General features: G+C 41.5%; 1 protein-coding gene across 2 annotated transcripts in view; it reads right to left on the minus strand.

The window, feature by feature from the left end:
- Positions 1–796: 796 nt before the first annotated feature.
- ccser1 (coiled-coil serine-rich protein 1) overlaps positions 797–15622 on the minus strand; it is a 179536-nt gene continuing 164710 nt past the window's right edge. For both annotated transcript variants that reach the window (XM_080432334.1, XM_080432335.1), the window contains exon 12: positions 797–6407. In XM_080432334.1, coding sequence (XP_080288460.1) covers positions 5562–6407 — 846 coding nt within the window. In that variant the 3' untranslated portion in view covers positions 797–5561. The remainder of the gene's footprint in view (positions 6408–15622) is intronic.

Below are 15622 nucleotides of genomic sequence, written 5' to 3' on the forward strand. Positions count from 1 at the left end.
TCATTCTCGCATTGTATTACAGAGCAAGTAACAAGCTTCAACATGTTTTTTTTCATCCATTTTATTAATAGTATATAATAACAATACAGTGGATGAAAATCTTTCAGTAAAATGTCCTTCATGAACTAACAACAACTTCGAGGTTGAAAAAGTTGCCTTTGAGACCTATAGCAGAGAAATCCCGAGGGTGGCGGCACGCTTTAAAAAACTTTTTTGATCAAATTAAGCACGTCTGTCATCCATTAGAAAAACTAATAAAAAGATTCTCTTAAGTAATGACTGCCTGTCTGGAACATGCCAACTGAACTGAAGAAGCCCCCACCCTTCTATCTTCAAAGTATAGCCTAACAAAGCGAAAAACCTGGTCAAAGGCTTGGCATGTTATGCTTGATCTATACTTTGTTGTGCATCGTGTTGTGCACCAAAACAGTGGCTAACAACTAAGTATTAATCAGGTGTCAGGCCTTGAGGACTGGTTTCATGGGTTGACCCAAATTTCCTCGCACATGACTGAGAATGAGTATGAGTTAGTACTGATCAGATTATCTGTTTTCATGAAGTCTCTTTAGTCAGCCCAAGTGATAAAAAGGCTAGCATAGTTTTTACGTGATGTGCATTATCCTTGCACAAAGATTGCATTTCAATTAGCAGAAGATTCAGATTGACTCGACTCACCTTTTGATTGAAGATCAAGTAAAGCGATGAGATCTCGAGTGTTCATGGATAAAAATCTAATCTGATTGTTCCTTTGTACATCCAGCTTAAGATGTATTCGCAGCATTTCGTGAAACCAAACCCCTTTTTCTGGTTTTAATCTCATATTTGCCACAATGTGAACCCTGTATTCTTATATATACTTCAAAATGAACATTAAAATAAATTTACATAAATAATAAAGTAAAACAATATATACAGTCCAGTTTCATTATTATACCAGTTCAGTAAGACCATAAAAAAAATACAAATATACATATTGTCATAGATAGAGACATAAGACTTCTCTCCGTGACTGATTAACATTACACTCCTTTAAACAATATTTCCCAACAGCATTTTCCTCATCGGAATCAAAGTGAAATCAATGCTAATAACATCCTTGGAAATCACAGTACATAATAGTCATTAAACAATAAAAATAATGACAAAAATATTATAATTATCATTATACAAATCCAAATAAATAACACTAATCATCATAATCACCGACCACTATCACCACCACCATCATCATATTTACCTGCAAGTGCCAAGGTGGTTTTGGGAAACTGGTTATGTGACAAGAAACAGAAATAAGGCAGGAACAAATAAATAACTTCCCTAAAAAGGGACTGAAGTATCTTAATCGTGCATGTAGCTAAGAACCGTGGGATATCAAGTCCTGCAAGTCACGGCCACTTCAGGATGGCAGATACTTGTTTTCCAGTGGTGAGATTTTCAGCAGCCTGACCTTTAAGGCCACATTTATATAGTCTCTCAGGTGTGAATTTCCATTGTGTGTAATCAACAGGACACACTTGAAATCTGTCTTAATTCTGAGATTTGCTGTTTGGACACCACCAGAATGATCACAACTGCTTCAAATAAATAAGGTACAGAAAACTGTTGAGTTAGCAGTGCACACAAGTCCCTCATTATACAAATTAACATTTTTAATTTTTCTGTGACCACTGGTAGCATCCATTATGAGGTCTGTCAGGCGAAACGTATCAGGTTTACCCTGCTTTAATTACCCACCACTTGTAAACAAACCCTGCCAGGAATGTTCAGTTCACATTAGACTCTGTGATGGACACAGTGTATGACGGTGCAAGGGTTAAGCAGGCGGGGTCAGGCTGGGAAGGAGAGAAAGGCAGATAAAAGAGTGTGAGAGTTTAATAGAGAGGGGGGCAGAAGGGTGAGGAAATATGAGAGGGGATGGGAGAGGAAGGAGAAGGAGCAGAATGGTTGGGAGAGGGAGGAAAGGGGATGGGGAGCGGGGAGTGGGTATAGGGAGAGGAGAAGGGTTGGAGGGGAGGGAAGTGTAGAGGGGATGAGAGGGGGCGATAAGGGATGAGAGGTAAAGGCAAAAACAGGGGGAAATGAGAACAGGAAAGGAGGGGGCTCTAGAAAAGAGGCTATGAGGGTACAGGCAAGGAATTTATTTTTTAAGGAAGGGACGCCGACGTAATTTTCTCTATCCTGTAATTCCATTCGGCAGATTCGTCGCACTGGGTGGCGAACTCACACCGGAAGTTCGGTGAAATAACATTGACATAACAAGTCTATGAAAGCCAAGTGGACAGCTTATGAACAAACACTATTTCTGAACGATTGAGACCTTTGTATAATACTCGGCTCAGGAAAATAAAAGAAGACATATCACACATTGTTTTCTGCTGTGTTGCTTTTCGATGTTCTACACTGTATAATTTTATAGAGGTATCTAAAGGTCAAAAGTACGTTTCTGAACGGCCAAAGTATCGCGAGACTGTCCACCATTTCCTGTCTGGCAACCGAATCTTGCGATACCTCAGAGCCAGAAACGATGCCTCGATAAAGTTATGTACTGTGCACATCGAAAAGCAAGTGATTAGAAAACACCCTGTGATAAGTCTTCTTTTATATTCCCGAACCGATTATATGACAAAGGGCGCAATCGTTCAGAAATAATGTTTGTTCATGAGCTGGTCCAGCTGGCTCCATTCACTGCCATGTATTTCATCGAATTTCCGGTGCGAGGTTTGCCACCCATGAGCGTCAGGGCGCAGCCCTGGCGTCCAGCGCGTCCCTTCCTTTCAATAGATTCCTTGGAATCTGTTCCACAGACATACACAAGTATGTCTGTGCGGGGCAGAGAGAGGAAAGGAGATGAGGGGTAAGGAGGTATAGAGAGTGGAACAGAGTTGAGGGGGAAGAATGGTCACTGTCAACAGTGGGAGTAAAGTTGTGTCCTTCACCTCTAGAAGTCCTTGCCTCTCAGCCATGCACACACACTTCCCTACAGGGAGTCACAGTTTAGAGCCAGACAAGGTCAACAACTCTCTCACCAAACTGAACACGTTCTTTGCTCTACAGACAAAAGGTGCTGTGAACCTTTGCACTGTACTTGGCAGCTGGGCAGGCTTCTGCCATCTGTAGATATAGGACAGTGCAATCCACGTACATTGCAACCCCTCTGGAATGAAGTTCATTATGTAGAGACTAGTCAGCCGAGAAATCTAGAGGTTTGGTGTGTTCAGCAATGGCCGACTTTCTTCCCAACACGTTTCAGGATACATCTTGTGGTAGAAAATTCAGTTTTTATCTCAATCCCTAATGGTTGTTATAATGTAGTCTGGTCAGTTCACAAATCAATGGGGTATAAACTAAGATCTTGTTTCCTTTCATATTGAACAGTAACCTGTGAACAATGAAGCAGGGCTCAGCTGGTAATGGCAGTTACATGAAAATCATTCTCAATACAAAAGTCATCTTCCGCGTGTCTTAGTGTCAAAACAGTGCATTGCTAGCCTGATGATAGCATCCATTTCTCATTGTATTGGTTTTCTTTCTTCAATTTAGCCAACTAATTTGAGAAGTGGAGTTGAAATGCAGGCTAGCACATTAGGACTGGGCATCTTTGTATAATGTGTAACCCCTGTAGATACAGTACTTAGTTTTGGTACAGGGTTTAACATAATACTTTCAACCAATACCTTTCTACAGTATCTTGAATGAAGAGAGGGAGCACTTTCTGCTTGGTGAGCCAGTGCAAACCAGTATCTGTTATTGTTGGTAAGTATCATTTGTTGTTCCAAATAAACTTGCAGTTGACTCCTTCAATAAAAAAAGAAATATCATAATTCCATAGAAAGCCTGAGATAGCTTTGTAAGAATCCAATATGTTAAAGCGTTTTTAATACCTTTCGACGCCTTAAAGACTTTTTCATTGCTACTATACTGTATATCAATAAGATACTGTTCCGCATTATTGTTTGATACCCAGTCCTAAAGAGCATTTCTATTAAATATTTTCATCTTACATCTGTGATACGCACCTACATAATGCCATGGCTAGTGTGATAAGCAGTTTCTTTTTCTTATAAAAACATTTTCCCATTATTAAGCATACAGTACATCTACAATATTGGATAAACATTCAAATTTCAAAAAGTTCATATGAACCATAAGGATATTTTCGAAGTGATTTTCTTTCTTTTATATTGTGGAGATGTATTCATATGAATTCTTCAAATTTGATTCCTTTATCCAAACATGTGTGAGTGATTATTATTAAAAGTGCCCTTTGTCACTATACAAAATGTTTTAGCTGAATTTTATGTAACTTTTATGAAGCATGCAGTTTCTAAAGGAGGAATTCCACCTTAAAATGGATTCAGTTAACAGAGTCAGTTGATGTCAGGGTTGAGTTGACATACTACAGTAGCATTTGGCAATGAATATATCTTCATGAATGTCAACTACTGTCTGTCATATAGTTCCATAAGCAGCATGTGATTTGTCCTGGTAAAATACAGTAAAATCATAAAGAATAAGAGTATCTTTAAAAAAAAAAAACACTTACACACACATACAACTATAATCTCTCACATTTCTCCTGTCGTAAATACCCAATTTTTCTTAGGCTCTGAAATAGAGATGTTGGAGACAAGGGTGGGTGTGTCTGTGTGTCTAAGTGTCTACAGAGTGTGTTTCTGTGTGTTTCTGTGCACTGGTGTAAGAGTTAGTGTGCATTGTGCATGCCTGTCAGTGGGTGTAAGCAGATCTCAACTGTCAGCATGACATAACGTGGGAGGCCTAATAGACAGACAGATGAGTGCCTTAAAAACTACTTCAACCCTTGCAATTCCGGGGAGAAACGTTTGCCAAAAATAGCAGATATACAAGCTCTATGCAAGCTCAGTAATTGTGGTGAATATGGTGTAGAGGGGGGGGGAAAGAGTGGACTACTGTAAGTAAATATAAAGCCAACCCTGGTCAACTAAGTATTAGTTAACTAAGAATATAGGATTTTAACCACTTAAACCCTCTACTAAGTAAACTTGACCAAGGTTGGCTCTGCACGTCGTGGACCGCTCTTTTTTTCCCTCTCTACACCAAATCTCTAACAACTCACAATATGTTGTGTGGTGAGCTTGTAGTTGTGCTATATTCCGCAAATGTTCCCCCCAGAATGCGGACGCTAGGGGTTAAGTGGTTAATTGTCTGCCTGACATTTGTTTGTGTGTGTGTTCATGAGAGCACATCTATCCATCTCCTGACACCCAAATACCAGCAGAAGGTCGATCTGAACTGCACAGTGTGTGTGTGTGTGTGTGTGTGTGTGTGTGTGTGTGTGTGTGTGTGTGTGTGTGTGTGTGTGTGTGTGTGTGTGTGTGTGTGTGTGTGTGTGTGTGTGTGTGTGTGTGTGTGTGTGTACTGTACATGTATGACAACACGTCTCGGAGGGGAAGAAGACTCAAACACAATCCATTATTCAAGTCTAGTGTTATGGCTGCTCATAGCTGAGGTGGTTTGTGTGTGTGTGTGTGTGTGTGTGTGTGTGTGCGTGTGTGTGTGTGTGTGTGTGTGTGTTAGTGCCCTCAGCTGTCTCTTTGTGCAAGGGCTTGCAGTTCGGCAGTATGAAGGGAGTGTTGGAGGAAGACATTTTTACGGCTGTAACTATGCAGTGAAAGGGGGCCTCGCGGCGGTTGCCCCAAACGACCAGTGAACAAGGACGAAGAGGAGGAGGACGAGGATGAGGAAGATGAGACAGGGGGAGGAGTAAGAGGCATAGGAGAGGCTCGCTCAGAGGAGGGGCTCGGACAGGGGCTCCCGCGGCTGGCCAGGCTGTGGAGGCTCGAGGAGACGCTGCTCCCGACTCCCCCCACCGCACGGGGGATCTGGCTGGGTGGGAGGTGCTCGCATCCCCATCTCCTTGGTCCTCCTCCGGATAGGCCCCCTCCTCCTCCTCCTGGAGCTAAGGATTCGGAGGAAGAGAGCGCCTCCTCTGGCTGCCGGGGGGAAAGTGTTGTCGGCGCGGGGGGATTAGCGGAGGAAGAGCCAGAGCCCGGGGCTTTATATGGACATGGGTCTAAGGATGGAGCTTTTGGCCGGGCCGAGGAGGAAGGAGTTGATGCTGGGGCCAGAGCAGCGGAAGTGGACGTGGAGGCAGGGGCGGGATTTGGAGCTGTGGCCGAGCCTGAGGCTGCGGGCCGAGTCGAGGACTGGGCTAGAACCCCTAGGAGCCCCTGGCAGTGACGCTCCTCTCTGGCAGTGTGTCGTTCTGAGGCAGGGGGTCGGCTGTACAGCGGCGAGTAATGGTGCGAGAGGTGCTGGTTAGACAGGTCCCCTCCGAGAGCTGGCGCCCGCATTCCCCTTCTGTCCCTTAGAGCCAGGCTGCTGTTGCTGCTGCTGCCTTGTCCTGCCCATCGCCCTGGATGGTTGGCCTGGACAGAGGAGAGAAAGAGAAGACAAGGAGAAAGCAACATTAGATTTGACATTAACCCTGACCTTTGACGTTAGCGCAAAATGGCCACTGTGTGAATAATGGTCAATACAGAGGGAATCAGAGTCAGAGACACTGTGACAGACAGAGACAAACAGAGAGAGACTGAGACAAGGAGATAGCGAGAGAGAGCTGTTGTGTGTTCAGTATAGATGAAGCTAGTTAATTGGGTGACATTTGGAGAATGGTCTCCCTGGGCTCCTGCAGCTTGTTCTAATTGTTTCCAAACCAACCGGAACCCTGCTCACTAAAGAACAGGACAACACACACACACACACACACACACACACACACACACACACACAGCAAACATGTTACCCACATTGCACGCATGGAGAAAGGCGTGCACACTGAGATACCTACTATGCAAACCTATGATCTCCCCACACAGCAAGGACACACACACACACACACACACACACACACACACACACACACACACACACACACACACACACACAGTGGGGAAGGTGGCACATAAAGCTACATGGCAGAAAAGAAAGCCACCTGTTCTCTTTCACACTTCACTGCCCCCGTTATGCAACATGTTCCCAATACACACGCAGATGCATGCACACGTACACAGAGCACACACACACACACACACAGAGACAGAAATGGTACCAGGGTCCATTGTGAAACGTTCACTAATATAACACAATCTAATTGCACAATGAACCTTGTAGTGGAGTAAGCAGAGTTGACAGAAGCAGAAGTGACAACTATATGCATTCAAGATGTTTTTATTGTATGACTGTGAATGTTGGCTTACACTGTATACATTTGTTTTCAGGTCTGTGTGTGTTTATATGTGTGACTATTTACATATATATATACACAGTGTATATATATACACTGTGTGAGTGTGCGTGCGTGCGTGCGTGCGTGCGTGCGTGCGTGCGTGCGTGCGTGCGTGCGTGCGTGCGTGCGTGCGTGCGTGCGTGCGTGCGTGCGTGCGTGCGTGCGTGCGTGTGCGTGTGTGTGTGTGTGTGCGTGCGTGCGTATGCATGTGTGTGTGTTTTGAAAGTAATGTGATTATGCTTTGGAGAGCTGTCTGACTGAAATCTAGGGTGAACGGTAGAAATCTAATTAGCTTGAGCGCAGAGCTAACTGAATAAGTCAAGTTTTGAGATGGCAATGCTAATTCAACTCAACAATTTCTTTTCACGGCCTAACACCATCAACCTGAGATTCAATTAAAGGGTGGCGGTTAAATAGAGATGGGGTGGGGGGAGAGAGAGAGAGAGAGAGAGATGGGAAGGGTTAAGGGAGTTACAAAACAATAAAGGAATAAAGAAGTCAGCAGAATTGAATGATTAGGTGTGCATACTGTACATGTCTGTGTGAAGCTGGTTAGAGAATTAAAGTATTAATTGTTAACATTGCTATAAGTTACTACTTTAGGTGTTACGATAGGCGTGACATTTTAAAAGTTGAATACTATACAATATCGTAGCTGTTTTTGCTATACTGAACACCATAACATTACCAGAAATTATTTATGATCATCATCAATTGACCATATATAAAACAACAATATGAAACAAAAATTTCATTATTATATACTCTATAGTGTATACAATATGATAACTTTTTTACATTGTTGCTTTATATATTTATCAATTGATGATGATCATAAATGATAAACCCGGTTGGGGGTTACAAGCTGTCGCTCTAAATGAAGGTCAGATGCAGACAAACATAACAACAATATAATGAGTAATTATACCACATAGTCAGGGGATATTAGCAGAAAGATTTCCAATCTTGGAATAAATTCCTTACCAAAACAAATCTTCACCAATGTGTTTGTAAAGGTGTCTAGTAACACATCTCACAAAGACTGAAATTCAGTTTCCCTAGGAGAATTTTTGACAGCTGCTGAAAGTTGTGGTACCCACCATTTCCCTGCATTTCAATGCAGGGCAAAAACCACTTGTCCAGGTATACTTTTTGTGTAAAAGCTGTTTTTAGCCCAAGGAGTGGTTTTGGTGCAAAACAAATGCTTGCAATGGATTCAGAATCATAAAAACACCCTAGTTTGACCCCTCACATGCTACTTAAAACAGAATTAAAATTTGTTTTTTTTTGCCCTGCATGGAAATGCAGGGAAATGGTGGGTACCCCAACTTTCAGCAGCTGTCACAAATTCTCCTAGGGAAACTGAATTTCAGTCTTTGTGAGATGTGTTACTAGACACCTTTACAAACACATTGGTGAAGATTTTTTTTGGTAAGGAATTTATTCCAAGATTGGAAATCTTTCTGCTAATATCCCCTGACTAACACGTCTGTCTGTCTGTCCTGTATATCTATCAATCTGCAGTGTTTTCATCATTTGAACCCTAGGATCCCCATTCTGGGGCTAACTTTTGGCAAAAATAGCAGATCTACAAGCTCAACGCGATGGGGTGCGATGCAATGCATGAGCGAAAACAGGAGGGGTCTAGTATAGAGCCGGCCAACTAAGTATAGGGTTTAAGTGGTTAAGCGACCATTATTTCTTTTAGGGAATAGGGTTATTAATACTTTCCCTGAATCCATAAATATTGATTTGCATGACATTTCAATGTTTTGGGAGAAGTACGAGTGAGAACTAAGCTAAAAAGGCCACAATTTCAGCTGCACACATTTACAATAACAAACTGTATCTTCATATAAAGCTTGCATTCAGCACAAATCTGAACAATTATTTTCCTGCGATTATAGCTGTTGCCGATGGCAACGTCTAACATTGTTACACTCGATTTCCTTTTGCTATAGGGTGTGTACATAAAATGTGAGTAAATGCTCATTATTCTTATGCTTTTTAACATAATTGTTTTTCTTTTCATTACTTATTTAATTAAGCTAGCTATTAATAACGTTTGTAACTGTTGCGAGTGACAGCTGCAGATTGTTGCTTGCATGTTTCCGTCTCCATAGTAACTGGGTTAATAAATATACAATAATGTTTAATATGTTGGACGGAATAACCATATTTTCATGTTCCTCTGAACATATATGCTCAGTTATTGGTGATGACATGTTGATTATTAAGCCTTCACTATTACCCACACAGCAGTGTGTGTGTGTGTGTGTGTGTGTGTGTGTGTGTGTGTGTGTGAGTGTGAGTGTGAGTGTGAGTGTGTGTGTGTGTGTGACTACAGTACATGTACATCTACAGTATCTATCCATCCATTCATCATCTATCCATCCTCGCCATCCCAGCCAACCTTGTGGCAGCTTATTGCCAGGCAAAACTAAACCGCTTCAGCCATATTTTGTCACTTTCATATTCAGTTGTGCAATTTTGTGTACACAATTGAATTAAACGGAACGCTGGGCAGATGGCCGCAATACTACCACAAAATGGCTACAGATTGGAGCAATGACAAGTTTGACAACCCACTGAAAGCAAAATATACAGAATGAATTCAAAACAGCATGATTGTGTCACCATGTCCCTGAAAACAAATTCCAGTTCTGCCATCTGTCAGATCTGAATTCCATGCTGGTCTGAAGATACACAGAGACCCCAAAAAGTGTTTGGGCAACGTTTCATATTGGCTCTGTAAACATATGTAAAATGAGATGAGAGTAAAGTATAGGCAAACATAATGAAGGCAATAAATTAAGATCCTTTCTGTTCCTGGTTGTCCATCTGCGGTATATTTCGGGACGGGCTATGCCAGATTGCTATAGCGATATTGTTATTTAGAGCCGAGGTGCATGATACAGTAGGTATAGCCTTGTAGAAATGAAATTGAAAATGTCATATCAAGACTAAGTGTTCAGGTGATACTGTATGGTTGGAACTACAAATCACTTTAACCCATTCAATCCGGGAACACATCTACAAAATGTCTTCTAAATCCTAAAAGTTTTCTGAAAACCGTATGTCGCAATAATATCAGTGGTTCTCAAACTTTTTCATGTCAAGGACCCCCAAAATGATATGAATTTGGTCGCGGACCCCCATCTCAAAATATTTTTGTTCCAGGGACCCCCAGAAGCAAAGATTTGAGTTACAAATGTTCGCTTTAAAAATATATTATATATTCAAAGATTTGCACACATTTTCATGACTTAAAAAATAATTGCAGATCTACAAGCTCATAGCGCGGCACTTAGTGCTGCTCTATGAACTTGTATATAGCTTTATTTTTTGAACAGCCAAAGTATAAAATAATGGCTATAGCTAAAATCTAAAATGACACAGATACGTTCCCGGTCTCAACTTAAAACTTAAGCCACTAAATGTCCTCATGGCCTGTATACAGTACAGAGCCATTACATACAACACTGAGTCACTGTCACACCTTCAAGATTTTTCCAAAAAAATGCAGATGTACAAGCTCTGCTATTTTTGAATAGCCAACGCTAAAATCTAAAATGACACAAATGCTTTCCCGGTTTTAAAAGACCATTAAAGGATCACATGGGAGAAATGCCATGGAGAGGGATTTCCCAACCGTGTCTTGCAAGTAGTCTATGTGCGAAGTCATAATCAGTGCTAAATTCCTCATATTAGCTAAATCTTGTTGTATTTATCCACCGATAGAAGTTTGAGAGAGCAACAGAAGGTGAGGCGAGAACAGCGTCGACGAAATTGGCAGCGGCCAACAACTTCATAATTATCAATGAGACATATGTTTAGTATCAAATGGAAAAAAGATTGTCCCACAGTTACTGTAAATAAAGGAAAACAACACAAAACAAAATCTAGGCAAAGCACAAATAGCGTGTGTGAGGGCATGTGCATGTGTGCGTGTGAGAGGCTGAGACTGCAATGCTTAATATCTGCTCCGTCGTACAACGGTGTTGCAATCCGAAAATAGCTGATCTACTGTACAAGCTCACAGCACGTCACAGATGCAGAATGCAGAAATATAGAGAGCAGGATAGGAGAAGAAAGGGCTGCAGAGAAAAGGTGGGGATGAAAACGCTAAATGAGAGAGAAATGCGTTGATTGACTGACAGCAGAGAAACAGAGGGACAGACAGACGGACAGACAGACAGACAGACAGACAGAGGAAGGAGAAATGAAAAACAGAAAGAAAGACAGAGGGAGGAACAGAAGGTGGAAAGTAGGGCTGATTTACAAACTCAGGTGTCCTTTCTCAAGTACACTCTCTGCGGCAAGCAGGCTGCCTCTCAGCTGGCACCAGAACGGCCTGTGTGTGCAAACACTCTGGAGAGCCTCTCTCTCTCTCTCTCTCTCTGTGTCTCTCTCTCTCTTACACACACACACAGGTTCCTATAAATACACCTTCACAATCTGAATCCTCTGTCCTTATGGAACATTCACGCGCATGTGTGCGCATACACACACACACACACACACACACACACACACACACACACACACACACACACACACACACACACACACACACACACACACACACACACACACACACACACACACACACACACACACACACACACACACACACACACACACACACACACACACACACACACACACCTATATACCTGGGCAGGGTAAATCACTGTGATTTAAAGGGCTTCCTCTGCAGTCTTAGTTTTTATTGGGCAGAGAAGAACACAGTGTTAATGGCCAAGTTTGCCTAAAAGCCTTCCCTACAACCCTAAAACCTTTAAACAGTCACATACAAAATTTAGCTATAACCCATCCAGGTGATTTGTATAGAGAGGGGAGGGGAGGGAGGGAGAGGAGATGAGAGGAGAGAAAAGAGGAGAGGAGAGAGGAAAGTGAGCATCGGGGAAAGCAGTCATATGGGCTAGAATGCAGGCAAAGAGAGGAACAGTAAAGAGAATAGGGACACATTGACAGGCTTGGTGCAAAGCAGACAGACAGATTGTACTGATAATTCAGCCGTTATGGCTCACCTTCACAATTCATCCACATGAAGGCCAAAGGGATGCAGGAACTTACACAATTATATTTCAGTCTTCACAATTTAAAGTGAGTAATTATCATGATTATATGACACAAAAAAAGTTGTTTGCAAAAATGAATTTATGGTGTTTTTTAAAGTGAGGGCCAAACGACTCCTTTGCCAATTGGAAAGGAGAGAGAGAGAAACAAAAAAAGAAATGTATGATAATTCATAATTCATTTAGAAAAAGCTGGATTGCATCCCTATTTTGAGCAGTCATTATACTGTCCAAATATTTAAAAAACACAACAATATTAATAAATAGAAACGCATCTGGAGGCTGGAGACCAACTGCACCTGCATGCATTAAAAATAAGGTAAGGTATACCTTATTATCTCCTAGGGGAAATTTGTCCTCTGCATTTGAGCCATCCTAACTACTTATAGGAGCAGTGAGCAGACACAGTGATCATCTTATTCAGGGATGTTAAGCTAACGGCCCACAGGGAAGAAAAGAGGAAACGAAAAAAGAAAAGAAAAAAGAAAGAAAGAGGAATTAACTAAAAAAGAATCTTAATTAAAATATTCACGTCCAGTTATTATCTATGTGTAGCAGCCGCTCTCTCTCCCCTTGCCACTGCTGTGCTGGCAAAGCTGTCTTTGTGTGAACGCTGAAAAACAATGGAGGCAGCATGTAACTACAAGCTGTGTGGAAGCACCTGCCGTGAGGGCCCCACTTATGTCATCTCACCCCCGTGCGCCTTCAGCACTGGACTGAAGACCAAGAAGGAAGGAGAATCAGGGACTTTGCAGGAGATTTTTGCAGTCAACTAAACGACAAAGTGAAGTCATTTATTTATTTCTCTATAAGAACCGACATGACTCATGAAGCTCAATTGGGAATCTTTATTTGTGTGCTGATGCATATTTGACTGTCACCGAGGAGTGGAGCTGGTACTAAGGCGTTATGCAATTATCTGCCAAAGTATTATATGACTCATCCATCCACGTTGAAGTTAATTTCATTACTCCAATCTGATATGCCAAAAGTTATTTGTAAGTCGGGTGCTTTTCTGAGGAACGTTCTCCCCCGGTTCAAATTATGTACAAATAATCACTCATAGGCATGGGTACCACAGAGAACGTTTTCAGCCATGCCTTTTGCAACGCCTATACGAATATTGTTATTGTACAATATCCATTTATGATTCTGTGCTCCATACCATGTGATCATGGTCCTCTGAGTCGACCCATTTAGGCCTGAGGGCGGTCGATTCTAAAAACCCTCTAAATCCTACGTTTTCTGAAAACAATCATGTTGCTATAGTAACAACAGAAATGACACGGATGGTTTCAAGGATTGAAAGGTATAACAACATATATAATATGTTAACTCCTGGGATTCTATTGACAACAGCTTGAATAGCTATAAATCGATCCGATCGGATAATGGTACCGTTCCATTGTTTTGAAATGTCTGGTGCAGTTGGACACCAAAGGACACCGATTGACCTGACTGGAATTTCAACCAAGAAAACCCTGCAAACAACAGCATCGCTGCCCAGACCCTTCAATCACAACAAATCATTATTTTGAATGGCCGTGGCTAGCAATTCAGGGGCTTCATACCTTCACCTACTAGTTTAAAACGTGATCAAAATTCTGTACTTTCCATGAACTTACTGTATATTGAAGTCTGTTTACTTTTCGATCATGCGGACGACCCCTCCTCCCTTTTTTTCTCCTTTTCAGCAGAAAAAGCAATAATGGCAGCACTTTTTCTTCATAAAAGGCAGCTAGTCTGAACACACCATTAGACGGTATTGTGAAATTATGACGGATGGTTTGATGGAGCAACTTCAGAAGAACATAGCACAGTGGGCGTTTCCCGCTGCAGCTACACCAGTCCACTGATATAAGTGAAAACCAGGGGTGATAGTGGGCCGGAACGGGTCTGTACGGCGTTCCGCTAAAAGATTCCGCGCCGGCACACCGTACCGGTAAGAAAGGGGGGAGCAGTAAATAGATTACAGCAAAACAGCCGTGCTTGGAAATGGTGCATTTGATTGGTGTTGGCTGACAAATTATTAGGATAGTTTGTTTATGAGTTATAGTAATAACTAGTAATTTCAAACAAAAGTATATTTTTTGGTCAAATTAACACATCTGTGGTACATACACCATTTGGTTTAATTTGGCTATAAATTATATCAAATTATAGCTTTATGAGCTTGTATTTTAATTTGTAATTAAAAAGAGTTGCCTAATTGTTGAGTTTTTGTTTAAGTTTTATGTCAACATGAACACATTACCATTTGATTTAAATAAATCGTTTTCTATGCATGATATTATGTGCTTGTAATTTCTACACCATACTGTACAGCCATAAATAAATTGAATGCATGTGTTCAGGGATGCATGAACGGGGAAAGAAATATGAGCAGACGAAGGTTGGGGTATAGTTCTGGCAAGAACTTTCACCCCCGGACAAAACCCAGCTCCTACCCGAGTTGGTGTCAATTACCACCAATGGTGCGCCTGTAGGCATGTGCATGTAATGGATTCATTGCCAAATGCAAGGAAGGAAAATGCATTGCCGCCTGTATTAACTATCACTGCATAATACATCAACAAGCACTATGTGAGAAATGCTGAACATGAAAGAGGTCATAAATGTGCCAAAGAAAGTCACCTGTTCTATTCAGGCAAGACCACTTCAAAGACAGCTGTTCCATGCATATCTGGAGTAGGCTGACTGCAACCACATTGATCTCTTAGTACACACTGTCAGATGTACGGGCAAGCTCTTGCAGCAATTTTGAAAGCTCCTTCCAGAGATAAGGGAGTTTCACTAAACATGCAGAATACAAGTAACTTGATGAATGATAAAGAGCAGTGGCTATTAGGTTTTTCATTTTTAACAGATCTGACCAACATGTTGAATGTACTTAAAGGTAGGGTAAGTGATTTGCAATTATTCAAATAATTGCAAAATGGGTCTATGTTCTGATAGTGCTCGTTACTATAGAGTGTCCTGTCCATATAAGGAGTCTCCCATGTCTCTCCAGCTAACAGAAAATGCATGTTCAGTGCTCTCTCCTGATTGGCTTAAATGTTGTCACCTACCTGAAAATGTACTAGATTCTGTTTACTAAAGAGCTGGAGAGACCCCTGTGACCGAACAAACGCTCTGTAGCAATGATTACTATCAGAATATAGTACTTTAACCTTTTTAACAAAAAAATAAATAAATACCCCAAAATATCACTTACCCTACCTTTAACTCTCTCAGTGCCAATGAAATAGAAATA

The sequence above is a fragment of the Gymnoscopelus braueri genome (genome assembly GCF_963280865.1).
Source record: "Gymnoscopelus braueri genome assembly, chromosome: 7".
Lineage (NCBI taxonomy): Eukaryota > Metazoa > Chordata > Actinopteri > Myctophiformes > Myctophidae > Gymnoscopelus > Gymnoscopelus braueri.